Source organism: Onthophagus taurus, chromosome 11 (assembly GCF_036711975.1).
Source record: "Onthophagus taurus isolate NC chromosome 11, IU_Otau_3.0, whole genome shotgun sequence".
Lineage (NCBI taxonomy): Eukaryota > Metazoa > Arthropoda > Insecta > Coleoptera > Scarabaeidae > Onthophagus > Onthophagus taurus.
Window position 1 is genome coordinate 28,434,218 of NC_091976.1, and position 27,928 is coordinate 28,462,145.

At 31.6% G+C, this 27,928-nt stretch overlaps 5 protein-coding genes across 6 annotated transcripts in view; 1 reads left to right on the forward strand and 4 right to left on the reverse strand.

Annotated features, from left to right (window-relative positions):
* LOC111423742 (uncharacterized) overlaps positions 1-2,330 on the reverse strand; it is a 48,632-nt gene extending 46,302 nt beyond the window's left edge. Inside the window, exon 1 of the mRNA XM_023057052.2 lies at positions 1,189-2,330. Within this exon, the coding sequence (XP_022912820.1) occupies positions 1,189-2,098 (910 nt within the window). The 5' untranslated portion in view covers positions 2,099-2,330. The remainder of the gene's footprint in view (positions 1-1,188) is intronic.
* A 206-nt stretch (positions 2,331-2,536) lies between these two features.
* Positions 2,537-3,129, forward strand: LOC111423724 (translocase of inner membrane 9). Its single transcript, XM_023057030.2, has 3 exons — positions 2,537-2,691; positions 2,742-2,837; positions 2,890-3,129. Exons 1-3 carry the CDS (start codon positions 2,629-2,631, stop codon positions 3,025-3,027), a joined length of 297 nt encoding a protein of 98 aa, XP_022912798.1. The 5' UTR covers positions 2,537-2,628; the 3' UTR covers positions 3,028-3,129.
* LOC111423723 (ras-related protein Rab-32-like) lies at positions 3,124-7,945 on the reverse strand. Its single transcript, XM_023057029.2, has 4 exons — positions 7,659-7,945; positions 7,576-7,608; positions 6,890-7,043; positions 3,124-3,607 (listed from the first exon to the last, which is right to left on the reverse strand). Exons 1-4 carry the CDS (start codon positions 7,720-7,722, stop codon positions 3,229-3,231), a joined length of 630 nt encoding a protein of 209 aa, XP_022912797.1. The 5' UTR covers positions 7,723-7,945; the 3' UTR covers positions 3,124-3,228.
* A 116-nt stretch (positions 7,946-8,061) lies between these two features.
* On the reverse strand, positions 8,062-13,610 carry LOC111423741 (bone morphogenetic protein 2-like). The gene is made up of 4 exons (XM_023057051.2): positions 13,215-13,610; positions 12,885-13,147; positions 8,798-8,978; positions 8,062-8,745 (listed from the first exon to the last, which is right to left on the reverse strand). Exons 1-4 carry the CDS (start codon positions 13,500-13,502, stop codon positions 8,161-8,163), a joined length of 1,317 nt encoding a protein of 438 aa, XP_022912819.1. The 5' UTR covers positions 13,503-13,610; the 3' UTR covers positions 8,062-8,160.
* A 631-nt stretch (positions 13,611-14,241) lies between these two features.
* Positions 14,242-27,890, reverse strand: LOC111423690 (N-alpha-acetyltransferase 15/16). Of its 2 annotated transcripts, XM_023056973.2 has the most exons (10): positions 27,736-27,890; positions 27,447-27,531; positions 23,576-23,838; positions 22,658-23,524; positions 18,728-19,009; positions 18,460-18,673; positions 15,168-15,361; positions 15,003-15,111; positions 14,604-14,950; positions 14,242-14,529 (listed from the first exon to the last, which is right to left on the reverse strand). In XM_023056973.2, exons 1-10 carry the CDS (start codon positions 27,790-27,792, stop codon positions 14,320-14,322), a joined length of 2,628 nt encoding a protein of 875 aa, XP_022912741.1. In that variant the 5' UTR covers positions 27,793-27,890; the 3' UTR covers positions 14,242-14,319. The 2 variants fall into 2 exon arrangements, with proteins under 2 accessions (XP_022912741.1, XP_071055801.1); XM_071199700.1 differs by lacking the exon at positions 27,736-27,890 and having other exon boundaries at positions 23,576-23,852; positions 27,447-27,523.
* Between the last annotated feature and the right edge of the window lie 38 nt (positions 27,891-27,928).

A 27,928-nucleotide genomic window follows, 5' to 3' on the forward strand; every position in this document is an offset into this window, starting at 1 on the left:
TAGTATTGCTTCAAAGTCTTGTTCCTTTATGTCAGTAGGTGTCAGGCAAACCTTTTCGAAAATTTTGTGTCTTAGGGCAATGTTTAGGCAATGTGTCCAATGTTGAAGATATGTTAATTTAGGAACGTGTGGCCAGTTAGGAAACCTGAGAGCGAGCTTAAGTCTGCTTTGCTGAGTCATAAAACTTCTTTAGTTATCTATTACGACGGAATTATCATACTCCTCGCCTGTCTGTGGCTTGGAGCTTAAAGTCATCTTAATGCGGCTTTTTCTTTGAAACGTTGTATCAAGCCAAGGCTCCTCTTTTGACTTGAGTACGTTTTTCTGGCACGTTTTGTAATTTTATCAACCAAATAAGTCGGAATTTTGACTTTTGCGTTAATTGTTGTCAGCTTGTATAGTCATGACACATCTTGTAGTATTGTGAAGGACGTAAAACTGTTATTTTACCGAAATGTGTGGTACTAATAGAATCAGTGCTGCAGATTATCATTCAGAAAACTTGTAAGCTAGGTCAACAAGAGTATATGTGTGTGAGTATATGAGTGTATGGGAGAATTAAATGCCACGCTTACCAGGAATTTCATATAACTCGCAATATATGAATGCTGTAACCATAGTTACGAAACTACTATGCACTTGCATTGTCCTACATAAAATGCAACTTAGCTTAATAGTACAAGCATTGGGTAGTTTTGTAAAGGAAAAGTTTTGCTTGGAAAAGTCTGTGTTTGTTTTACTTTTCGTTTAATAAAAATATACTACAGTCTACAATTTAATGCTGAATAGCAATTAAAATTAGAACTAACACTAGACTTAAAACTAGAAACATTCGGGTTTAGCCGCACGTCTCTCAAGACGGCTAAACCCGATTGATTCTAGTTCTAGGTCTTGTGTTAGTTGTAGTGATAGTGCTAGTGTAAAACTAGAACTAACATTAGACCTAGAACTAGAAACATTGAGACATGTTGCATTTTATGTGGGACAAAGTAGGTTTCTATAGAAATAAATTTTTGTATATTGCATCTTAAATGAAATTCACTGTATAAGACATATGCAAGATACACAAAGTATTATTGTAATTATATTGTAGAGTTATTTTTGCATGTTTTACCTAAAAAAATATAAAAAAAAACTTTTTTTGGTTATTTTTTTATTAATACAATCATTTATACTAAACATACTTACTTTCATTGCCAATTAAATCAGCTATTCTTGAAACCAAATCTTGAAATTTATCATCATCTCCTATAAGTTTATTCTTACGTTGTTGAGGGGAAATTTCAGTTTGTACGCTACATTCTTTGCACTTATCATTCACTTTATTTCTATTATGTAAAAAATTAACGTTTTTATGCAACGTTTTCCGATACTTAGCGATTTCCTCTTTAAGTTCGCTGACGGTTTGTCGGACTTCGCAGTTACAAATTTTCGCGGAAGTTATAATTTCATCTTTTAGCCTTTCAACAGTGGGGTCTTTCGAATAAGCAAAGAGGTCTTGACTAGTATAAGGGGAGCAAGATTTATGAGGTGAATTGGGTGGTTTGGGAGAAACAGATTTTGGAGAGGAGTAAGATAATTTTATATTGATATTGTTTGGTTTATTTTTAATTTCGTTATTTTTATTTTGAAGATTTGGAATTTTATTATTTGCGTTTGACGAGGTCATCATTGGTTTAGGTCCCGTTCCTTTCGAAATCGGTTTCTGTTGTGACCCCTTTATGTTCGATTTATTTTTTGTGGCTTTTTCATTGTAATTATTGTATTTGTTAGAAAGGGAATATGATGAAGTGGAGGATGTTGAAGGCGTTTTATACGATTTCCTATCTAAAGAAACTCCTCTTTTAGCCGTATCGATTTCGATTTTATAGTAATTAGATGGCGAAATGGACTTTTTTAATCCTTTTTGTGTTGTACTAACAGTACTTTTTCCCGAAGTCTTATAATCCAAAATCAATTCTGGAAAGTCGTCTAACATCAATGATTTTCTGGATCTACTCCTCAACACCGGATCGAAGTGTTTGTGAACGTCGACCTTCGTCTTGCTCCCCTTGGAAGTCACTGTCCTTTGTTTCCCGCCGCGCTTCGTCTTGTCCATGTTTGTAAACGTCTTTTTTTTAGGTTAAGTTCGCGCACGAAAATTTTATTACCGCATACTATTCGAACGACGCGTTTTTCGATAAATTTAGCCGCGATAACTCACCGATACAATTTTGAAATATCCCTTTTCGATCATTTAAAACTTTTAAACGGGGTTTTTACGAAAATTTTGACGTTTTTGAATTGTACGTTGTTGATGACGATTACGCATTCTAGCGTGAACAACGATAACTTCAATTGTGTTGATAAAACAGACTCCTTAATTTTTTTAAACGATACTTTATCTTTGAAATACTTTTTAAAAAATTAACAAATTAAAAGATATTTTAAATAAATAAATTTAAAAAAGGGAAATGTATATTAATTCAATATTAATCTAATATTAAAAAAGAAGAATTAAAAAAAATCGAGTCGTTAAAACAGGTATTATTCAATCTGTCACTTATTAATTTGACTGCAGAACGTGACCTAACCTCAAATTTTTACTTTTCCGTTTATTGGTGTAATTCCGCAAAATTTTGTATTAAAATGAGTGTCCCTCTTCCGCCACAGGTTGACGCGGATAATTTAGATCCAGAGCATGTTAAAACCGTGAGTTAAAACACGCCTTATAAAACCTAACCTAAAACTTCATTTTTTAGTTTAAAGATTTCCTATTATCTTATAATCGGTTAACAGAGTTATGTTTTACTGATTGTATATCAGATTTCACTACGCGGAATGTTAAGGGTAAAGAGGTAAGTTATGGTTGCATTAATTGATTTTGATTTAATTGATTTATGTCCTTAGGAGAAATGTGTTTTAAATTGTTTAGAAAAATTTTTAAAAGCTAATCAAAGGATTTCTCAAAGATTCCAAGAATTTCAAATGATTGCGAATGAAAATGCTTTGGCTGCGGCGCAGAAAATAGGTCAAACACCTAGCTGAAGAAAATAAACGGGGTTTTTAGTGGAAAGTGTATTAAAAATTCCTTAGTTATTGTATTTTTTGTTGTTGCGTATTGTTTCTAAATAAATAATTTCATTTGTGGATTATTTAAAACATTATTTACTACCTATAATATTTTTTATGTAACATAAATAATTTATTTTTGTAATTTAACTATAAATAGAGATTTCTTATTCTAAGTTATCTTGAGCATTGAGAACACCTTTTTTTATTATTTTTTGTTTGATCCTCATGAATCTTCACAGCATCAGAATCTATATGACCATTGTTGTGATAATTCTCCAATGCAGATTGTACCAAAATATTCATAGCTTTTGCTATGTTAATATTTTCTTTTGCTGATGTTAAATGCCAACACTTTATGTTATGTTGTTTGCAAAACATTGTTAAATCTTGTGGCAAACTACCCGTTGTTATATCAGCTTTATTAGCAAGCAGAATAACTGGCAAATTTTGTCCTTTTGGTAATGATATTTTATCTTTTAAATCGTTAAGCCATTTTGTAACTGATTCAAAAGTTTCTGGACGTGTTAAATCAAAAACTATTGCAGCTCCAACTCTAAAAACGAGAAGTAAATAAAATGTTTTATTTTTTGACTCCTATGAGGTTAACCATAGCAATATTATGGAGCTAAAAGATGGATAATCTTATGGAGGAAGTAATCATTTCTTCATACATTTCGATTATTTGAGTAGTTGCTTAATGCGTGACGTCACGAACGGGCCAATGCATAGTGTTAGGAAGTTATGAATAGCCAAAAATCTAATTATAACTAAATGAAGTTGAAAATGTTTAATACCATTATAATATCACCAATTTATTTTATCTATAGACAGTGCTTAAAACAAATATTTGGAAATAAAAGCGAAACAAAGGTTTTGTTGTGGGTTGGGTTGGATGTTTCAGCTAATGTAACTCCGAAAACATGGTACATTTATTTCATGTACCCTAACAATAAGTATATATAGTTATATAATATAATATATACAGGTGTCTCACGTAGCTGGTTCGTTAAAACATTTTAAGGTTCTACTATTCATAGAGGTTTGAAATTTTGGTAGATAATTTATTAAAGTATCCCCTTTTTAATGCAAAAAGCCGTTTTGAAAAATCACTTTCAGTTCTTGAGAAATAAATTTTTGAAATGATCGAACATTTTTCGAATTTTGCAATTTTAACCGATTAGTTTTAAAAATTCGTATAAAATCCAGTTCTTGGAATATGAATATGAAAATTTCCCAAAGTGTTAATAAAAGTGGCCTCTTTCCAATGAACCAACCCGTTTTGAAAAATAACTTTTCGTTTTTGAGAAAACAATACTTGAAGTTTTGATAAAATTTTTGATGTTGCAATTTTCAGCGATAACGTTCAAAATTCGCTATAAAATTAATTTCTTGAAGGATTCTTGTGGAAATATCACCAATTATTAATTAAAGTATCCCCTTTTTAATGCAACAAGCCGTTTTGAAAAATCACATTCAGTTCTTGACAAATAGATTTTTGAAATGATCGACAATTTTTCGAATTTTGCAATTTTAACTGCTTAGTTTTAAAAATTCGTATAAAATCCAGTTTTTGGAATATGATTATGAAAATTTCCCAAAGTGTTAATAAAAGTGTCCTCTTTCCAATGAACATGAAGGTTTTGAAAAATAACTTCTAGTTTTTGAGAAAACAATTTTTGAAGTTTTGATAAAATTGTCGATGTTGCAATTTTGATCGATAACTTTCAAAATTCGCTATAAAATTAATTTCTTGAAGGATTCTTGTGGAAATATCACCAATTATTAATTAAAGTGTCCTCTTTTTAATGCAGCAAGCGGTTTTGAAAAATCGCTTTTAGTTCTTGAGAAATAAATTTTTGAAATGATCGACAATTTTTCGAATTTTGCAATTTTAACTGCTTAGTTTTAAAAATTCGTATAAAATCCAGTTGTTGGAATATGAGTATGAAATTTTTCGAAAGTGTTAATAAAAGTATCCTCTTTCCAATGAACCAACCCGTTTTGAAAAATTACTTTTCGTTTTTGAGAAAACAATTTTTGAAGTTTTGATAAAATTTTTTATGTTGCAATTTTGATTGATAACTTTCAAAATTCGCTATAAAATTAATTTCTTTAAGGATCCTTGTGGAAATATCACCAATTATTAATTAAAGTATCCCCTTTTTAATGCAAAAAGCCGTTTTGAAAAATCACATTCAGTTCTTGAGAAATAAATTTTTGAAATGATCGACAATTTTTTCGTATTTTGCAATTTTAACCGATTAGTTGTTTTAAAAATTCGTATAAAATCGATTTCTTGGAATATGAGTATGAAAATTTCCCAAAGTGTTAATAAAAGTGTCCTCTTTCCAATGAACCAACCCGTTTTGAAAAATAACTTTTAGTTTTTGAGAAAACAATTTTTGGAGTTTGGATAAAATTTTCGATGTTGCAATTTTGATCGATAACTTTCAAAATTTGCTATAAAATTTATTTCTTGAAGGATCCTTGTGGAAATATCACCAATTATTAATTAAAGTATCTCCTTTTTAATGCAAAAAGTCGTTTTGAAAAATCACATTCAGTTCTTGAGAAAAAAATTTTTGAAATAATCGAACATTTTTCGAATTTTGCAATTTTAACCGATTAGATTTGAAAATTCGTATAAAATCAAGTTCTTGGAATATGAGTATGAAAATTTCCCAAAGTGTTAATAAATGTGTCCTCTTTCCGATGAACCAACCCGTTTTGAAAAATAACTTTTCGTTTTTGAGAAAACAATATTTGAAGTTTTGATAAAATTTTCGATGTTGTAATTTTCATCCTTGATTCGCTATAAAATTCATTTCTTGAAGGATTCTTGTGGAAATATCACTAATTATTAATTAAAGTATCCCCTTTTTAATGCAAAAAGCCGTTTTGAAAAATCACATTCAGTTTTTGAGAAAAAAATTTTTGAAATGATCGAAAATTTTTTCGAATTTTGCAATTTTCACCGATTAAGTTTTAAAAATTCGTATAAAATCGATTTCTTGGAATATGAGTATTAAAATTTCCCAAAGTGTTAATAAAAGTGTCCTCTTTCCAATGAACCAACCCATTTTGAAAAATAACTTTTCGTTTTTGAGATAACAATTTTTGAAGTTTTGATAAAATTTTCGATGTTGTAATTTTCATCCTTGATTCGCTATAAAATTCATTTCTTGAAGGATCCTTGTGGAAATATCGCAAAATCACTATCCGTTCTATCACTAGTGCACCCTAAAAAAGTTTTAACGAACCAGTTACGTGAGACACCTGTATCTATACATGAAGTATGAAATCAATTCGATACAAATTTGAGGGATATTCTTCCAGAAAAATTCTTGGATATCTACGTTATATGTTTTAACGCGCATTTTTTGGGTTAAAATTGAAATGTACAGGTGTCCCAAAATTGAGATACCATGCCTAAGTTGACATTTTAAAATTGGAACCCCCATTTTTTTGTTGCATTTATGGATTCTACTATTAAGTCTTCGAAAAAATAGCAGTTAAAAAATACTGTTACTATTTTATTTGCAATAATCGAGTAAACCACGCTAATCTCTGTTTCTGTATTAATTTGTGACAATATCACTTGTCAAAGTTCTTCATTCCGAGTTTCTTGCGTTTCTTCTAAAAGCAGGCCAATCTGGATATTTAATTATTTTATTATTAAGTGGCCATGTACAAAAATTTTATGCACTGCCACAGGTATATAACACCAATTATATAATTGATTGTGTAGAATAATTTTTAAATAATAAATAAATATCTTGTTAAAAGCTATGGTTAACTTCATACGAGTCTAATTTTCTTGGATAATAATAATTACGCATATCTATAATAAACACTTGTTAAAGAACCAAATCTTTCGTGTCCGGCAATATCCCAAAGTTGTAAATTAATTCTTAAATCCTCATCCCAATCGAGACGTTTTATTGCAAAATCGGCGCCGATCGTGATTTTATATTTCGGAGAAAACGTTCCTAAAAAAAATGTTTTTCTTCATTAAAAATTCAAGTGGTTAAAAAAACATATCTTAAAAATGCAGTAAAAAAATGTTACGAAACGTTCGATGGAAAATAAATACGCGATGCAACAAATTCAAGGTTATTGCCGTACCTCTATACACCTGATACCGTTTATTTTAAACATATTTGTTATTTTGTTACATAAATTATAATTACGATTTACCTCATTAAGATATTTTGAATTGATCAATTTATTAATTTTGAAAATGAACTGCTTTTTATCGCTTAATCTTTTTAATTTACAACAAAACAAATCTGTAATAAGTTATTTACGAGATTAGATAAATTAATAAGGAAATTGAATTTAAAAAAATTTGTTTAAAATCGATATCTTCTAAGAAATTGGAATGTTTGGAATTGATTTTCTCCCGGTTAAGTTATTGATTTAAATAGGGGTGAAAGTATGTTAAGAATGCCGCGGATATTGATTGGGGAATCAAGAAAGGAATTCGAAATATTTTTAAGATAACAAAACGGAATTACCAACCTTCAGCATATCTCCTTATAATCGAAGTTTTTCCTGCAACAATTAATTGTTTAAGAATTAAAAGGAATACTTTAAAAACTTACCCACTCCGAAATCACCAATAACTAAAATTTTAAACAAAACCTCGTTTTTAAAACTATCATCCATCTTTTTAATCAAACAACCACGAATAATCTTTTTTTCTCTTTCACGTACCGCAACTACCAAGCGCTAAGTTTTTGATATATTTTTCATATATTGTGGACTCAACCACATGTTGAACGAACCTGCGCGATGCAACTCACATCAATCTAATGTTACACCTCTTATCTTTTCGTTTGTGACATCAAAAGTAGTGAAAATAGCTACTGGTTAATATCGCTTTTGTTATAAGATTAGATAACGAAATTGTTTAAATTTAAATTAGGTACAAAATTACAAAATAGGAATCTGTATGAAGTTTTAGGAGTTCTTTAACAGATGACAGGATATAATCTTTAAATTCAATTTTTCTAAGTTAATAATCTGCGTTTATTACAACAAAATTAATATAAAACATTTAAGATGTTTTAAAACCTTTAGAGATATAACAGAGTTAAAGCTAAATTAACGACAAGCACAACTATCTACAATCATATCATCATAATTTTTAATAATAACATTTTGGAAACGATCTAAAAACATAATAACAAGACTTTTATAAGTATCCGGCACGCAACAAGGTTTTTTAACATAAACGAAGCTGTGAAAAAGATGTTTTAAAAGACCATGATTAGTCGTTGTGGGACTCGATGATATCGTTGAAATACAACTTCCCCGACATTGAAACGCCATAAAACCATCTGGGGCTAAAATAAAATTGTTCCAACCCATTTCTTGGAAACTTATGTACCAAATTTGTTTGTTACAACCGGAAGTAGTCAGTGGTAATCGATTAATCGTTTTAAAATCCAACGAGTTTTGAAAAATCCGATTCCGATTCAATCGTTTATTTAAATGCGAAATTTTCGCGTGATTTCTGGAAAACTTTTTTTTAACGTAAATCACTAAAATCGGTTGGAATTTTTGGTTCGATTTTCTTGCGATGTTTAATTGAAGCGGCACATCCGAACTGTCCGTGCAAGTTAATAAAAATCCCAAGTTTGGTTCGGATTTTAACCAATTTTGGATCACATTTTGGACTTTAAAGATCTAAAAACAACAGTGATCATGAAAAATATTAAAATGGATAAAAGAATTGTACCTGCCATCCAGAATATGATGAAGAAACATAAATAACGTTCAATAATTTGTGAATATCGGGATTTTCCGTCATATTTTCGTTAATATTTGAATTATTTAAATTAATTAATTGATACAAACGCATTATTTCGTCTGTTTGTTTAGTTTGTTGTTGAGAATTAGTTTCGTTTAATTCTGAAAACCTAAATATTAATAATAATATTAATATTATAAATATAATTCATTATGTTATTTATAAATTAAGCCGCACGTGTTTCAAGATGGCTAAACCCAAATGTTTCTAGTTCTAAGTCTAGTGTTAGTTCTAGTTTTACTCTAGCACTGTCACTAGAATTAACACTAGACTTAGAACTAGAAACATTCGGGTTTAGCCGTCTTGAGAGACGTGCGGTTAAACCCGAATGAATCTAGTTCTAGGCCTTGTGTTAGTTCTAGTGATAGTGTAAAACTAGAACTAACACTAGACCTAGAACTAGAAACATTCGGGTTTAGCCGCAAGTCTCTCAAGACGGCTAAACCCGAATGAGTCTAGTTCTAGATCTTGTGTTAGTTCTAGAGACAGTGCTAGAGTAAAACTAGAACTAACACAAGACCTAGAACTAGAATCATTCGGGTTTAGCCGCACGTCTCTTAAGACGGCTAAACCCGAATGATTCTAGTTCTAGGTCTTGTGTTAGTTCTAGTGATGGTGTTAGTGTCAAACTAGAACTAATACTAGACTTAGAACTAGAAACATTCGGGTTTAGCCGCAAGTCTCTCAAGACGGCTAAACCCGAATGAGTCTAGTTCTAGGTCTTGTGTTAGTTCTAGTGACAGTGCTAGATTAAAACTAGAACTAACACAAGACCTAGAACTAGAATCATTCGGGTTTAGCCGCACGTCTCTCAAGACTGCTAACCCCGAATGATTCTAGTTCTAGGTCTTGTGTTAGTTCTAGTGATAGTGTAAAACTAGAACTAACACTAAACCTAGAACTAGAAACATTCGGGTTTAGCCGCAAGTCTCTCAAGACGGCTAAACCCGAATGATTCTAGTTCTAGGTCTTGTGTTAGTTCTAGTGATGGTGTTAGTGTCAAACTAGAACTAATACTAGACTTAGAACTAGAAACATTTGGGTTTAGCCGCAAGTCTCTCAAGACGGCTAAACCCGAATAACTCCAGTTCTAGGTCTTGTGTTAGTTCTAGTATCAGTGCTAGAGTAGAACTAGAACTAGCACTAGACTTGGAACTAGAAATATTCGGATTTAGCCGCACGTCTCTCAAGACGGCTAAACCCGAATGATTCTAGTTCTAGGCCTTGTGTTAGTTCTAGTGATAGTGTAAAACTAGAACTAACACTAGACCTAGAACTAGAAACATTCGGGTTTAGCCGCAAGTCTCTCAAGACGGCTAAACCCGAATGAGTCTAGTTCTAGGTCTTGTGTTAGTTCTAGTGACAGTGCTAGAGTAAAACTAGAACTAACACAAGACCTAGAACTAGAATCATTCGGGTTTAGCCGCACGTCTCTTAAGACGGCTAAACCCGAATGATTCTAGTTCTAGGTCTTGTGTTAGTTCTAGTGATGGTGTTAGTGTCAAACTAGAACTAATACTAGACTTAGAACTAGAAACATTTGGGTTTAGCCGCAAGTCTCTTAAGACGGCTGAACCCGAATGAATCTAGTTCTAGGTCTTGTGTTAGTTCTAGTGATAGTGCTAGTGTAAAACTAGAACTAACATTAGACTTAGAACTAGAAACATTCGGGTTTAGCCGCACGTCTTTCAAGACGGCTAAACCCGAATGATTCTAGTTCTAGGTCTTGTGTTAGTTCTACTGACAGTGCTACTGTAAAACTAGAACTAACACTAGACCTAGAACTAGAAACAAATACTTTCTAGTTCTAGTGTTAGTTCTAGTTTTAATGCAATAAACTAGAAACATTAGTCTTCCATTAGCAGTAACTAATATCTTGTCAACAGCCTTCTGTAAACAATAGGTACTTTTCTGAAAGCAATATTTGGTCTTTTACCAATAGTATCTAGTGTTTTGCTAACAATAGATACTCTTCTAAATGCAGCATTAAGTCTTGTATCAGAAATATCTAATCTTAAAGCTTCTACCAGTACTCTTTAGTCTTCTGCAAACACTATCTGGTCTTCTACCAGTACTATCTAGACTTCTATTAGCACTAGAAACCTAATTAAACCTAATTATTAAGCCATTTCTGCATTTTGTTCGCTCCCGAGAAGAAGAAAAATAATATAAGAAATAAATAATCCAGCCCATTTGTTATTGAAAACTAAAAATAATCTTCGAAAAAACATTTTGACCTTAGCACATAAGAAGGAAACTAATATTTTATAGATGTACCACATAACCTAACAAAACAGGACGAAGTAAGTTTTAGCACATGGTTTTTTAATGATTTTCTGAGTTTTGATTTGTTGATTTTAAATAACATTATTAGAAAAACGCACACATATTAGTAAAATCTGTAACATTAACATAACATTAGTTTTATATATCTTGTATGTTAAAATTTTTAGAGCCTCCGAAGATGGCGTAGATCGCTGAAACGCGTCAGGCATAGTTTACAATAAAAATACCAATAAAAGCAAAAGATATACGTTTGATTATTTCTATTAGCATTGTTCAGTTCTCCATTAGCTAATATTCTGTCCAGCCTTCTGCAAGCGATATTTACTTTTATGTTGGTAGCAGAAGAGTACAACTTCTACCAGTAGGTTTTCGTAAATAGTACGCAGTCTTCTGCATACTCAATCTACATATCTAATAGTAGTATCTACTTATTCAATAGTAGAATCAAGTTTTCTTACAGCAGTATCTAGTCTTCCACTGGCAATATAAGATAATAAAGTTTCAACAAAAAACCTAAATGGTTTGTTAAAATTTGTAGAGATAATTTTGCAACGTAGTGATCCTCCACACCAAAATAGAGCTAAAAAGATTCTTGAAAATTTCCAGAATAAAAATCAGATGCCATCAACACGCACGTTTAGCTTAGATTCTAGTTTTAGGTCTTGTCTTCGTTCTAGTTATAGTGTAAAACTAATGTAAAGCTAGTGTAAACTAGTGTTAGTTCTAGTCTTCCATTAGCAGTAACTAATATCTTGTCAACAGCCTTCTATAAACAATAGGTACTGTTCTGAAAGCATTATTTGGTCTTTTATCAATAGTATCTAGTGTTTTGCTAACAATAGATACTCTTCTAAATGCAGTATAGAAAGATGACTGCAAGAGACGAAGATAAATGCAGTATAAATTTTGTATCAGAAAGATCTAATGTTAAATCTTCTACCAGTACAATTAGATCTTCAAGCAAAAAAGTCTTCTGCAAACACTATCTGGTCTTCTACCAGTACTATCTAATCTTCCATTAGCACTGTTTATTAGCACTGCCAACAGTCCTGCCCAGCCTTCAGCAAGCGATATTTACTTTTATGTTGGTAGCAGAAGAGTACAACTTCTGCCAGTTGTGTCTGGTTTTTTCAAATAGTAAGCAGTCTTCTGCATACTCAATCTAGAGATTCAATAGTAGTATCTACTCATCCAATAGTAGAATCAAGTTTTCTAGATTTATCTTCTAGTTTCTTAAAATTTTTTTGTTTGTTTCAAGAACGAAAAGTGTACTGGCCATTGTTACTGTAGTTTCTCCACAACACTTTTGGCAAACCATGGAGGCAATATTCTAGATATCAAGCGTTATGAGGACTGGCGACGGTGGCTAAAAGTTATATTGAAGATTCTGTCCACACCAAAATAGACCTAAGAAGATTCTTGAAAATTTCCAGAATAAAAATCAGATGCTATCAATATCTATAGCACCGCTAGTATTGCCAATAAAGGAAGTAGCGGATCCTTCTTTTGTCGCCAACCTCGTTTTCCAACAACAAGAAATTGTAACCAAAAATTTGAAACTACCGAAAATTCATAAGTCAATAAGTAGGCAAAAATCGCCAGACCGGACATAAATTAATTTTTCTTATTAAATTTAATTTCCGCTTACGTCATAATAACACCATTCAGTTTTTTCTTTTGACAAATAATATTTAACATGATCTTTATAAAGATATAATTAATTTTTTACCTATAAATATGTAATTCAGCATCTAAAACTTCATCACCTTCATTTAAAGGAAATAAATCAAACTTTAAAATATTATTTGAGTGTCCACGTTCAAAAACCAATCTAATTGTTGAAATGTTATCGAACTCTTCCACTTTTTCCACCATGTCATCGTATAATTCATTTGCAATCTCTGGAATTTCCACGAATTGGTTCATAGAATCAAACGTCCATTCAGGATCGATTAAATAAGAGCTATGCGCGTTTTTAAACCTCTCCATTCTCTAAATAATAATATACCTTAGTTTATTTAAACGTTAAATTTGACATTATTTTGAATTAAAATTTTACCAAATAATTTCTTTTCCCACTTTTCCTCAACATTTCCGCTTCGAAATCTTGATAATTATTTTGATTTTGCATGATATTTCGATAAATGGGTGCAGGTTCGTCCGCAACGTTTAATTTGGTCGCTTTAAATAAATAAGTTCGGCCGTTTTTGATTTTTTCGCCTTCTTCAGTTTTTTGGTGAATAATTTCAGGTTCGGTTTGAATTTTTGTGATATTTTCCTCCCCATCGACTAATTTATTTTCTAAAATCGTTCCGAAACATATCAAAAATATTATTAAAACGTACATATTGTTCCTTCGACGAGAAACTATTTTAAACTGAAACTGAAATCTGGAGTATTTTAAGAGACTATTCTCGGGTAATGAGGAAACGTATAAGCGCAAATTATGTCTTTTGTCTCGCCCGCAATGCTAATTATTTAATTTAATCGAAGACAATGTTTTAAGTGTCTCAAAAGAGGCCGGAGTTTATAGATTTAAATTTGTTAATTAAATGAATTTTACTATTTTAAAACGGTGGGATCATTTCTATAAAAAAAAATCGTAGAAATAAATAAATTAATTTTGAAACTTATTTATTTACAAGTTTTTATTAAATTTGATGTTTATGCATTAAAAGAATTACGAAACAACGTAAATGAATAAAATAAAATTAATAAACGATACTTTTTGACTAAGTGTGAACTTTTTTGTTATGAATTTAAGTTATTTAGGAAAGCCATCAATAAATCGACCCTTACAATCTCTTATTTTCTCATTTATTTAACTTTTTTTACCTACCGCAATTATTATTACATAATTTTCATTATTATAAAAGAGAGCATACTCAGTATGCATTTTTTTTAAATCAATTAAAAAAGTTTTTTTTTTATTTTTCACGCACATGAGTCAAACTTTCCAGTATCAATTCCAACCTGTTGTTAAACTTAATAAATTACAGAACGCAAATAAAATCCTAATAATTTGTTGTTGTCACTTGGAAGAAAATAATTAAAGAAAACAAAACTGAGGAGAAAAAAAAATTAACACCTTTTTCTTCCTTTATGGCAAATTATAAAATTACAATGTCATAAAGAACGTGTTTGTTTTTGCACGCGAGAATTTGTCAACAGGTTGCGTTCGCGTTTATTTCTTCAGTCGAAGTCGACAACAAAATCTTTTCCGTAACTCCAGGTGAAGAAGTCGATTCGCCCGGGGGCCGAAACACCACACTGTAAGGAAACATTTTATGGCACTTTTCGATGTAGCTTTCCACTTCATCGTCACATCTACCGAAATCTCCTCGTTTTAAAGAATTTAAAATATCAGTACAAATCTAAAAAACAAATTTAAATGAAATTTAATTTAAAATTTAAATAAACCAAGCATTTTTAAAATAACCCAACTTACTTCTATACTTATATCAGTGTATTTATTAGTATCTAAATCGGTAATAAATTTTAAAGCGATGTTCGATGTTTTACCATCCAATAAATACATTATTTTACAAGCTTCAAATGTAGCTGGTAAACTATTTGAATTTGAATCCATAAATTCTTTATTGAGTTGTTTCGCGTCTTTTCCGCGATAAAAATGTTCCGATTCTTGGAAAATAACTGATGAGACAACTTCATCCCACGTCTTTTTATTTTGTTCCATAATCAGATAAAATCTAATTAGACACGAATGAAGTTTCGGGTTGTTTGGATTTAATTTGAATGCTCTTTTAATCGATTGAAGCATCAATAAATCTTTTTCTACAAAAATAATTTTCATCAAAAAAATAATTTTATAATTAAAAATTAATACTTTTTCTATAATAAACCTCAAAAGCCATTAAATGAGTTTCTATATTATCCTTGGCTAAAGTTTGTAATGGTTGAAGAAACTTAACAGCTTGTTCTAAAGGTTCCTCAACCTAAAAAAAAATTAAATTAAATTGATTTAATTTATAATTTGATTTGGATAAAATACTTTGGCTAATTTCTCAGGAATAAGCTCATCCAATAAAGGCGTATCAGCTTCAACATCCCCTTGTTGTTTTGATTTGTGATGTTGATCTCTTTTAACTTGTAATTGAGCAGCTTGGGCGCTTTCTTGTTCGGCTTTTTTCTTAGCTTTACGCTGTTTATTACGAAGCTTTTTTAATTCGGATGGTGCTAAGTTTTCTAAATATAAAAATTAATTCATTAAATATAAAATATTGGCTAAAATCCAAAATAAATACTCCAGACTCTATCAGATTTATTACTTCAAGTTTTAGATCATGTAGTATGGAATAGAGCAACTTGGAGAGTAACACAAGTTGTATTCTATATTTTATTATTCTACAGGGTGTTTCATAATATATGCGCAGGACTTCAGGATGTTCTATTTTTCTAGAAAACGGTCAACTTTAGAGCTCATAACCTACACTACCTTTTCTGTGTAGAAAACATTGACGGTTCAAATGGGTACCATATTTTTTCCAGTGGCGTAGAAGTTGGGGAGAAAAACAACCACTACCCCATCAAAATCTTCACCAATTATTTATTTATTTATCTCATGTGGGTATAAAAACAAGTCGAACCCAATAACACTGTACCACAAACAACCAATTGTATACAAAATAAAATTACAGTTCACAATAATAATAATGAATTAATATTAATGGTACAAAAGTGAATCAAAAGCAAAAAAATTAAAACTAAGTCTAGGTGATATAAATATATCACAAAACAAATATCAAATGAACGCTCGAGGCAACACACCAACTAAAGCAGAAAGCAGTTTTTGAAATGCATAGAAAGAATGCTGAAACAGATCTATGTTAACATGATTTGCTGATCTTGCCATTCTCAATAAAGGAGAGTTTTGACTAGGTGTAGGTGTCATAAATAGAAAGTCAATTTTAAAACAAAGATATTGAGGATTCCAAACGACGCTGCAAAAGTTAAGTGTGCTGTAGACATAGGCAAAATAGAGATTTCTAATTGCATCAATGTTACAAAAAGCTACCGTGGATCTCATAATAAATCCTAACATACACCAGGCTTTGGAGACAACAGTATCAATATGTTTATCAAATAATAATTTATAATCAAATGTAACACCCAAATCTCTAATAAATAAGACACGTTGCAACCTCTCACCAACGACGCTATAATTGTAATGGATTGTGTTCATCCTCCTAGACAAGGAAATAATATTACACTTTGATAAGTTTAATGAAAAGCGATTATTTAAGCAAAAAGCATGTACAAGGTGTCCAAATTTCGATGGGTTTGCAGGGTATCTCAGTTATTATGAAAGATAGAAAGTTGCGGCTTTCGCGAACCTGAGCTACTTTTTTGTGAAACTTACAATGGCGCAAACCAAACTTTCATAGTCCTCTTCGTTTTTGATATACAGACACCTCCTGTATATCGACTATCTGGAAACGTAAAAACGGGTTCTAATAGATTTTTTCACGTAGAATCCAATGGAGCACGTAGAATTTTTCTACTCATCACGGTTTTTGAGTTATAAAGAGTTAAGTATTTTAGAAGTTGAGTATTCAGTATTTGAGTTGTGTTTATAACTCAAATCCCGTGATAACTAGAAAAATTCTACGTGCACCATTTGATTCCACGTGGAAAAATTTATTAGAATCCGTTTTTACTTTTTTACTAAGTTTCCGGATAGCCGAGATACAGGAGTTGTCTGAAAATCGTAAATTTTGAAACACTCCCTGTATATCAAAAACGAAGAGGGCTATGAAAATTTGGTTTGCGCCATTGTAGGTTTCACAAAAAAGTAGCTCAGGTTCGCGAAAGCCGCAACTTTCTATCTGTCATAATAACTGAGATACCCTGCAAACCCATCGAAATCTGGACACCCTGTACAGTCGGTACGATATTTGTTGAGCCAAAATTCCCAGAAAGGAATTTACGTTCTATTCTCAGAAAGCAACGGTTAATCACGGCTTGATATTTACAAGCAGTGGCGTACCTTTAAACCATTCACGACAAATAAGCGCTCATTGCAAGTATAAACACCCACTTGGCATGGCGCCGCCAATGACTTCCGATGTTATAGATTCCAAGAATCTGATGTAGTGGTTTTCTGAGAAATTTGGCTCAACAAATATCATACCAGCTGTAGATTGTTTAAGTCAGATTGCAGTCTAGAACAACCAAGAGGTGAGGAGATGCGGAGAAAGAGTTTTAAATCGTCAGCATACATTTGGGCATAATTAACGACGTCAAATATGTCCTTAACATAAATATTAAACAGTAGAGGGCCCAAGATGGCTACCCTGTGGAACACCAGAAGGGACCGACACAGGATTAGAAAAAAACCATTAACCGAAACAATCTGGCATCTCTCCTTCAGATAGGAAGCAAGCTATTAGTAAGCCAAAAGTAACACCAAACTGCATTAGTTTAAACAGAAGTAAGTTGTGATCCACTCGGTTGAAAGCTTTATTAAAATTCGTATAAACTGAATCAACCTGACAAGAATCATCCAGAGAAGATAAGATATACTGGGTATATCCAAGCAAGTTGTCTACAATTGATTTTAGACTTAACCCTTTGTCTACCAGCGGTACTTAAGTCTCACAAAATATACATACGTTGAGCTAATCAAAGCTAATGTGATTATTATTAGAATAGTGAGACTTAAAAATACCGCTGGGTGATAAATGACGTTTTATAAAATTTAATTCTGGTAGGGAAGCGGTTAAGGGTAAAGAATAGACGTGCATAAACTACTTTCTCAAACACTTTCCCAAATGCTGGCAAAATAGATATGGGGCGGTAATCAGATATAACACCAGGGCCCCTATTTAAAAGTAGGAAGAAGAAAAGCCCGCTTCCACAATGAAGGAAAGACACCTATTATTAATGAAGCATTAAATAAAATAGTTAAAGGAATCAAGAAAGGATCGATACTAATACTGTCTGTAACCCTGACGCCCATCAGGGCCTCCTTAACCTCAATTCTGTCAAATTGCATCTGACTCAAAGAACTCACGAATTAAAATGACGCCGTCAAACGCTATAAATCATCTAAAAAGGACAGAGCACGAGAACAAACGTGACTTTAAAAAAAAATTTCTTGCACAAAACTTAGCTTATTATGAGTAACAAATTCTTACAAACGCTATTTTCTGTACGATAAACGGTTCTGGAGATATTTGCAAAAAACGATTTCTTTAATTAAATTTCAACACCCTGTATCTCGAAAATGAATAATATTATGAAACACCCTGTATATCACTAAGTATATTGAGGTTGCTTTTTACCTGTATTTAATTCTTGGTCTGCACATTCATCTTTTAAAGGTTCATCAAACAAATGTAAATAAACCTCAATTGCGCATCTGGCCGCTTTGAAATAAAATTGATGCCCTCTAAGAACATCTTCGAGCCTTAACAAACCAACGTACGACCTTAACGTCATTTTTCTCATACAATATGTATGAAAATCGAATTGATCTTCAATAATTTCAGAAAAATGCTACAAAAAACATTAATTAATTAAACAATAACAATTTAGTTAGTCTTTTAATACTCTATCTATTTCGTGACACTTTTTCAAAGAGTCCCCGTATTTCCCGTCGCGTTGATAAGCGAGGGCACATTCCGTTTGAAACCACATGCATTGCATCTCGTTGAGGTTTTCCATCGCGGAAACACCTTCCCTAGTAAATTTCGCGCACGTATCTTCCGCCTCTTTTACTTTATTAGCTCGTAACATGTATTTCGCACATTTTGAGTTAATGTATCTATCCGCTGTGTCTAAACCTTGAGCCTCATCTAACCATTTATAAGCTTCTAATGGATCTCCGGCATGCTGTTTATTAATCAAATTAATTAAATTAATCTTTAATGTATACACGTACAGTGTAAGCCGGTTATAACGAACAAAAATAATAGTCCTGAAAATGTCTCTACTTAACATAATCTAAATAAATTTGTCTATAAAAAAATTGTATCAGAAAAGTTAACAATAAAGTAGAGATCTTTGATGAAGACGACGACATGACACTTATACAGTTTATTTCTAAACCTTGTATTGAAATGAATCGAAGTGAATCTTCCACAAGACTAAATAAACTGTGATGAAAATGTGGCAACTTCGGAATTTTTATTGAAAGGATGTTTGAAAATCTTCTAATTCAAACCAAAATTACCAAATTTTTTAAATAACTTGTTAACTTTATTTTGTGGTTATTGTTGAATTAAATGTAGGTATAATTTTGATCGACAATTTTTTTAATCGACGGAAAATCACTTTAAAGATTCGACGCGACCTCACTTTTTGTGATGTCATAGACCGTGCTAACCATATGCAGTGTGTTAATTAATTATAATACCCGACGTCATCATTGCAAGTATGCAACCAATATCACAGTATTTTTATTTCAATACGCGACTTACGTATGATGCGTATTGTATTGTGACATTGGTTGCATACTTGCAATGATGACGTCGGATACGATAATTAATTAACATGCTGTATTTTCGCATTTCGTTACGGTTCTTTCTTAAAATGTCGTTGTTTACCATCTATAAACTAAAGATAACCCAAAATCTATACCTAATGCCCTAACCCCCTCTGAAAACGTCACCTAATTTATAGATTTATTTCAGAATTTTGTGTACAAATTCGACTTTGAGTTAAGTTAATTAATATTTAAATTAGTGCGAAATCCCCAAATGTTAGGTTGGGCATGTAGATGGTATATAAAGACATTTCAGTCGTTGTGAATTTTTGTATCAATTAATACACACTCTATTAACACAGGGTCTATTGATATATCCGAGAGCTTTCTCTCAGGACCGTGTCCACTAGGTGAAATGTATCCGTGCTATGGAAAGTAAAATTTATTTTCTTTCGGTGTTTGGTGTGTGTAATAGACCGGAGTGAAAAACAGAAAAGTTTCCGAATCGAATTGTAATAGGGCGGAAAATTTGCTACTCGTTAACACAAATTCAGAGAAAAAAATTTTTTCAATCGGACAATATCTTCCGTTCGCGAATCGCATTCAAAGTTTAAGAATTTGAACAGAAATTGACGGGATATACGAAAAATCGTAGAAGGAGTAAATACATAGCATAATCTTGAAGTGCACTACAAGAAAAACGTGCCAATGTCTTTGAGTACGATAGAAGTAATAGCAGATGCTCTGTCAGACACACCAAATCGGTCACTTGTCAACTTGTCAAAAGTTGCAGGAAGTGACACTGGCATCTGTGAAGTTTTTGAACAACCTGATTGAGACGACAAAGAGTGTGCGGACTGAAAGTCGGAATCATACTTATCATTTATCAACTTCAAAAGTTATCTGAGGTTGAGGATCAATACTACTACAAGAGGGTCCAGGCAGGGTGGTCTGATTTAGCTGACGAGCTAAGTCTATCTGTCTCTGCAACCTTAGTGTAACCTTTTGCGATTCTTTTGTATCCACCGTTCCAATCTTACCGTGCCTGAGGTGTCTGAGCGTAAAGAAATCTTATTTCTAATACACTTGTCAAAGCGCTAGTTAGCATAAGATATCACTATGTTGCATATTTTTATTGCACTAAAACTAGAACTAACACTAGATCTAGAACTAGAAACATTCGGGTTTTTAAACCTGATACTTTCTAGTTCTAGTGTTAGTTCTAATGTTACACTAGCACTATCACTAAAACTAACACAAGACCTAGAATCATTCGGGTTTAGCCGTCTTTAGAGATGTGTGGCTAAATCCGAATGTTTTTAGTTTTCGGTATAGTGTTAGTTCTAGTATTAATACAGAGTCTATTGACATACAGTCTATCTAACGACAGGTAGTCAGTCAAGGGTAGTCGAGGTATAGTCAAGGTAGTCAAGGGTATTTCATCCGAAAATATGCGTTGTAATCTCACCTACTTTAGTGAAAATAACTTTATTTTTAAGTTTATCAGATTGATTTTGTGCGTGGCTATAAAACAGGGTTGGCCATTTTTGCACTACCACTGTCTATTCGGTGGTAGTTAAAATACAACATCCATTATTACTGAAATGCACTATCACAAAACTTTTAGTGAAACGTGATCTTTAACTAAATACATATTATGAATTTATATTTTATGTCCGATATTAGTTATCAACTAGTTTGTTGATCAAAATGCTTCTTGGTGTATAGGCGATGTAATTAAATGATGTCATTAAGCCAATCTAGCGAAATGAATCACGACTTCTTGGTGTCAACAGCAGACTAATCTATTTGGTAATATGGTTTATTTTAAATACATTTCCTTAAGCCGACGTTACACGTCGCAATCGACTGCTATGGCAGTAACTACGGAGGGGTGTGGTGCTCCTCCGTAGTTGCCGCCATAGCAGTCAATTGCGACGTGTAACGTCGGCTTTATACTGCTTCAGCTCATATGTATAGTCTTACTTTTATTATTCAAGAAGCAGTGTTATGTTACTGAAAAATGTTAATTATCACTAGGGCACGGAACTTTTGTAACGATACGATTTCCCCCTTCCACTCGTTCTCAGCAGAAAATTTCATACAAAAGTTGTTCTAAATTAAATTCTAAAACGATTTTCTCCATAAAAAGAATATATAAATTTTTTTTAGATTGTTCTTAATTATTGATCAAATCAAAAATTTTTATTAACAATATTTGTTTAGAATTACTTCAGGAACAGTGTTTGTTAATATAATTTTTTGCTAACTTGAAATTTTAATTTCCCTCTGAATAGTATGCTATCAAAATTAATTATCTCAATAATTATTGTTTTTATCAAAAAATGTTTTAAATAAAATTTGTTTCAATTTCGATTTTGAATCAATTATCTTAGTAAAAAATGTTTACATCTCTATTAATTAAGCATCTAAGTGTAATTATGTGTAAAAACGGAAAAATTATTATTTTGAGGTTATCTCCTTAATTATTGATTAAATCAAAAAAAAATGTTGACAAAGTTTGTTTAGAATTGTTTCAGGAACAATTTTTGTTAACACAATTTTTTTCTAACTTGAAATTTTAATTTCCCACTGAACAGTATGCTGTTCTTTTAATCAAGATTTTCTGAGAACGAGTGGAGGGGGGAAATCGTATCGTTTTGTTACAAAAGTTCCGTGCCCTGATTATCACTAAAGGTTTTCACTATCACTAAATATAAAGTGATAATGTAGTGGTAGTGTGTCGCATGGTTAACATTGCTTGTGACGTCACATCGAACTTTAATGTGATTTTTCGGTATGTTCTACACTTTTCCGCACTTTCTTTTTATTTTTAACGTGTTTTTTGGGTCATTTCACATCGATTAAAAAAAATCGTCGATTTTTAAGCCACATAATGATTCTTGAATTTTTCCTAAATATATATTCTTACTGATTTCTTCCCAAATTATTTAATTTCATTCAATTTAATAATGATTATTATCAATTTAATTTAAATAAATTTGATTTTTTCCGTTCGTTATATCCGGAATACACTGTACAAATAATTTTTTTACCTTATAAATCCTTCCTTTGGTAACATAAAGTTCGATTAACGTGGGTGTGTGTTCAATAGCTGCGTCGATATATTGTAACGCCTTTTTGGTGTCTTTTAAATGATCGTAATGTTGCGCTAAATAATAATAAACCCAAAGTAAAGCGGAAGCCGGCTCACGAGGACCATTATTAGTCGTTGTTTCCGGTGTCGGAGGAAACTTCCCGCTTGATTTTAAAGTCGCTACGTATTGCAACATAAGTTCTTCGATCACTTCCGCTTTCCATTTATCCTGGTAAAGCGAGCACATATCAACAAATAAAGGTGGAATTCCTTTTCTTAACCCCTTCCTTAAGTACCGATCAACCAATCGTTTAAAATGCGTCTCATTCGCGATTGTTAACGGTAAACGTTGTGGAGGCATCGCTCGTGGATACACCTCCGATAAACATTTATACAAATCGAGGATATCTTCGGTGTTTTTGAGTTGTTTCGCTTCGATTAGTCGCCGATAATAAAACGTATTTTCTGGATTTCTTTTGATTAGTTGCTCATAAAGCTCTTCAGCTTTTTCGAAATTAGCCAATCTGAGATTAAGATCGGCTAAATTCTCGTTTAATGTTAGCTTATCGACGATTTGGTCCTGATTTGACGCAAGATGCGCGAACGCTTGCATTAAATCACCCGATTCTTGAATGACTAGGTTTTGATAAAGAAGAAGTTCACTGTGCTCGTAATCAAAGTTTGTCCCTTTTTGTTGTTGATCTAAAAACGTTCCAAGAATACTCAGCGCGTTTTTATACTCCTCTAATAAATGAAATGACATTGCATAACCTATCCACGATGCTCTTTGAGTCGGTCTTAACATTAATAGTTGATATCTGGTTTCCTAATTCACAATTTTTTATAAGAATAAATAAATTTTAATTTAGTTGCTTACCCTGTATCCCTCGAGATCCCTCATTTGAATTTGCAATAGTGATAAATCTCGAAGGATTTGTATATTATCTTTTTCCCATTTTAAAGCATTTCGGTAACATTTAATCGCTTCATCGTATTTTTTATCGGAACGTTGTAACAGACCATAAACGTGCCAACATACGTGCGATTTAAGATCGTTTCGAAGACCTCGTCGTACATACTCATACGCTTCATCCTTACGGCCCAAACAATTCAGTGTTAAACCTTTCATAGCAAGCGTTTCTAAAACATTACAACTTCTCTAATAAAATATTAATTCTTAATATAGGGTCGCTGATATCTATGGAAACGGTCGGTTATCTCCTAAACTAAAGTAAGATAGCTAGCGAAAAATGTTAAGTTTTAGTGTTTTTTAAAATCTATTAGAATAAAGATAGATTAAGTATACAGGGTCAGTCAAAAACTTATGACGAAACAAAGTTATGTTTTCTTTAATGGAACATCATGTGTATTATTTCATATTTCGGTTCATCTCGAAATTTTAAACAAAACTCATGTAGCGCATCTTAAACCCAACCTTAACCGTTTTCGAGATATCAAACTTTGAAAATTACTCTTATAAATTACACAAAAATACACTGTGTTAATTAATTATCGTAACCCACGTGACTTGTGTAATATTGGCTGCATATCTGAATATGTAGTGGTAGCTTGGATATGCGTTATTGTTGTGATTGTCTGATTGTGTGATTGTTTTTGGCTACTTTCAACATTAATTTCAATATGTGGATACAATAAAAATTATTTCAAATAAAAGGACAGAAAGTTAGACCTTTTTTTATATTTAAAATATTTTTTAATTGTTAAAATACTTATATCTAAATATATTTTAAACGGCTTTTAAAGTTAAAAAATTGTCGCCATCGTTTTTAGGAACTTTCGTCGCGTTGCAATACCAATCTGTGATATTGGTTGCATACTTTGTCGGGTACGATAATTAATAACACACTGTATTTTAGTCGTTTATGACCATAATTTATCAAGTTACCTTGGAAAGTTTTTCATCTCCATAGCAACGCAGTGACATAACACATGTCAAAAATACAAAAATAGTGTTGGACACTGCCATGGTGTGGGCACCAATATAGGCAAAACAAAACCGTCGTATTTTTAAGGAGAATAATTCACTAGATGTCGCTGAAGTCTTGAAAACACGCACACATACACGTATATGTATACATTTGACATTTGAATTTGACATAGCCATTTCCACAGCAGTGATACAGCAACAAATGCATACTTAAAACCTGCCAGTGTACCAACTCTACATTTGCCATTAAATTGTATGTATTTTAGTGTTGTTAAATACCCGAGTATTTATTTTCAAGGGAAAATACTCTGGATATATACCCGGGGGTATTTACCCAAGATGGATATTTAGAAGTATTTATAAAATTTAATTTAAATTGAATTGATGGCAGTTTTGCAAGTACTTCAAGAATGCAGAGTCGATTATCTATACACCAAACTTTTTTATAACATTTACAAGATAAGGAAATAAGTATTATATTCCTCGTCTTCGTATTTTTAGTTGTATCACACAAAAGACATTGAAATACATATTATCATTAGTAATTTAATGTCTTTTCTGTAAAAAAATGGAATTCCAAAAAAATTTAGAATACAATAAATACCCGCTAAAAGTTTCCCTTAGAGACGAACACCTCAACAGATGGCGCTTATGGCAGTTCAGTTCTATGTAGTTAAGTGGCAAATCTATATTACTATCCCTTATCTATGGACACTGCAGATAATAATCAAGTTCTACCCCAATAAGTCTTTTTTTATATCACCAATTATTAATTAAAGTATCCTCTTTTTAATGCAAAAAGCCGCTTTGAAAAATCACTTTCAGTTGTTGAGAAATAAATTTGCGAAATGATAGTAAATTTTTCCGAATTTAGCAATTTTCGCCAATTAAGTTTTAAAAATTCGTATAAAATCCATTTCTTGGAATATGAGTATGAAAATTTCCCAAAGTGTTAATAGAAGTGTCCTCTTTCCAATAAATCAACCCGTTTTGAAAAATAACTTTTCGTTTTTGAGAAAACAATATTTGAAGTTTTGATAAAATTTTCGATGCTGCAATTTTCATCGATAATTTTCAAAATTCGCTATAAAATTCATTTCTTGAAGGATCCTTGTGGAAATATCAGCAGTTATTAATTAAAGTATCCTCTTTTTAATGCAAAAAGCGGTTTTGAAAAAACACTTTCAGTTCTTGAGAAATAAATTATTGAAACGATCGACAATTTTTTCGAATTTTGCAATTTTCGCCAATTAAGTTTTAAAAATTCGTATAAAATCCATTTCTTGGAATATGAGTATGAAAATTTCCCAGTGTTAATAAAAGTGTCCTCTTTCCAATGAACCAACACGTTTTGAAAAATAACTTTTAGTTTTTGAGAAAACAATATTTGAAGTTTTGATAAAATTTTCGATGTTGCAATTTTCATCGATAATTTTCAAAATTCGCTATAAAATTAATTTCTTGAAGGATCCTTGTGGAAATATCATCAGTTATTAATTAAAGTATCCTCTTTTTAATGCAAAAAGCCGTTTTGAAAAATCACTTAGAGTTCTTGAGAAATAAATTTTTCAAATGATCGACAATTTTTTCGAATTTTGCAATTTTCGCCAAATAAGTTTTAAAAATTCGTATAAAATCCATTTCTTCGAATATGAGTTTGAAAACTTATCAAAGTGTTAATAAAAGTGTCCTCTTTCCAACGAATCAACCCGTTTTGAAAAATAACTTTTCGTTTTTGAGAAAACAATATTTGAAGTTTTGATAAAATTTTCGATGTTGCAATTTTCATCGTTAATTTTCAAAATTTGTTATAAAATTAATTTCTTGAAGGATCCTTGTGGAAATATCACCAATTATTAATTAAAGTATCCTCTTTTTAATGCAAAAAGCCATTTTGAAAAATCACTTTCAGTTCTTGAGAAATAAATTTTTGAAATGATCGACAATTTTTTCGAATTTAGCAATTTTCGCCGTTTAAGATTTAAAAATTCGTATAAAATCCATTTCTTGGAATATTAGTTTGAACATTTACCAAAATGTTAATAAAAGTGTCCTCTTTCCAATAAACCAACCCGTTTTGAAAAATAACTTTTCGTTTTTGAGAAAACAATATTTGAAGTATTGATAAAATTTTCAATGTTGCAATTTTCATCCATAACTTTCAAAATTCGCTATAAAATTCATTTCGTGTGGACATATCGCCAATTATTAATTACAGTATCCTCTTTTTAGAGTTGCTTTGTTAGTTAAATCAGCATCAAAAAAGTTCATTTTGTATCTTGGATCCAAATAAGTTGACATTACCTTATTAATTTCATTTTTATTTAAATATCACAATAATGTGGCAATATAGGGTATCACTTCAGAAATGCACCAGAAATTATAACCACAATGGCCAGATAGATATGGATAACCGGCTATCTAAGGGGATGCTGAATATCTGGTATCTGGCTTTTCGCAAAATCACTATCAGTTCCATCACTACTAATTAGATAAATTCGTAAATTTTTAAAAGTTCAATATCTGGAAAACGAATAAGTTTAGGTTTATGATTTACTACATGAATTTTGTTTAGAATTCAGAACTGAAATATGGAATAATATACAAGATGTCCCATTAAAGAAAACATAACCTTGTTTCATCATAACTTTTTGACTGACCCTGTATACTTAATTTGCCTTTATTGTAATAGATTTAAAAAAACACTAAAACTTTGTATCTTAACATTTTTCGCTAGCTATCTTACTTGAGGAGATAACCATACATATCAGCGACCCTGTGTAATTAATATAATAATTACCTCCATGTTCCGTGAATTTCGGGTTTGATAGAATTTGTTTGGCAAATTTCAAACCGTTTTTATACTGTTTGTGCTCGTAACATTTCTAAAAAATAAAACAGGAAATCAAACATAACCTCAACTTAAAGGTTAAAGTGAATAGTCATAAATTTAAGCGGGTGCAAGCGGGTAACGAAACGAATGTTTAAATCGAACGAAAATTTAATAATTATTTCACGTTTAATTTCGTATAAAGCAAGATAGAGCGAATGCCGAATGAAAAATCCATAATAATAGAAAAGTTACGTACCAAAATTCGTTTGAACAATGCGTTTTCTTTGGGCGGTAGAGGATTGCTTGACGGCATCTTCAATTTTGCACCGTAACGTAATTACGTGCACTATTTTCTATGGTTAAAAATTCTTCAAACCTCGTGGCTCAAAATCTCTACACACAGAAAAGTCGATTTTGGTCACGTGACAGATATGTAATAATCAGACATA

Excerpts from the sequence above, each read along its gene's own strand:
- LOC111423724 (XM_023057030.2), top strand. The coding sequence starts at position 2,629 with ATGAGTGTCCCTCTTCCGCCACAGGTTGACGCGGATAATTTAGATCCA. Across the intron at positions 2,692-2,741 it reads ATCCAGAGCATGTTAAAACC|TTTAAAGATTTCCTATTATC; the intron begins GTGAGTTAAAAC and ends TTCATTTTTTAG. Across the intron at positions 2,838-2,889 it reads GGAATGTTAAGGGTAAAGAG|GAGAAATGTGTTTTAAATTG; the intron begins GTAAGTTATGGT and ends TTATGTCCTTAG.
- LOC111423723 (XM_023057029.2), bottom strand. The coding sequence starts at position 7,722 with ATGGATGATAGTTTTAAAAACGAGGTTTTGTTTAAAATTTTAGTTATT. Across the intron at positions 7,044-7,575 it reads TATAAGGAGATATGCTGAAG|GAACGTTTTCTCCGAAATAT; the intron begins GTTGGTAATTCC and ends CATTTTTTTTAG. Across the intron at positions 3,608-6,889 it reads AGTGTTTATTATAGATATGC|AGTTGGAGCTGCAATAGTTT; the intron begins GTAATTATTATT and ends TCTCGTTTTTAG.
- LOC111423741 (XM_023057051.2), bottom strand. The coding sequence starts at position 13,502 with ATGTACGTTTTAATAATATTTTTGATATGTTTCGGAACGATTTTAGAA. Across the intron at positions 13,148-13,214 it reads GTGGGAAAAGAAATTATTTG|AGAATGGAGAGGTTTAAAAA; the intron begins GTAAAATTTTAA and ends ATTATTATTTAG. Across the intron at positions 8,746-8,797 it reads CATCATATTCTGGATGGCAG|ATCTTTAAAGTCCAAAATGT; the intron begins GTACAATTCTTT and ends TGTTGTTTTTAG.
- LOC111423690 (XM_023056973.2), bottom strand. The coding sequence starts at position 27,792 with ATGCCGTCAAGCAATCCTCTACCGCCCAAAGAAAACGCATTGTTCAAA. Across the intron at positions 23,525-23,575 it reads GGGATCTCGAGGGATACAGG|GAAACCAGATATCAACTATT; the intron begins GTAAGCAACTAA and ends ATTGTGAATTAG. Across the intron at positions 19,010-22,657 it reads CCAAAGGAAGGATTTATAAG|CATGCCGGAGATCCATTAGA; the intron begins GTAAAAAAATTA and ends ATTAATAAACAG.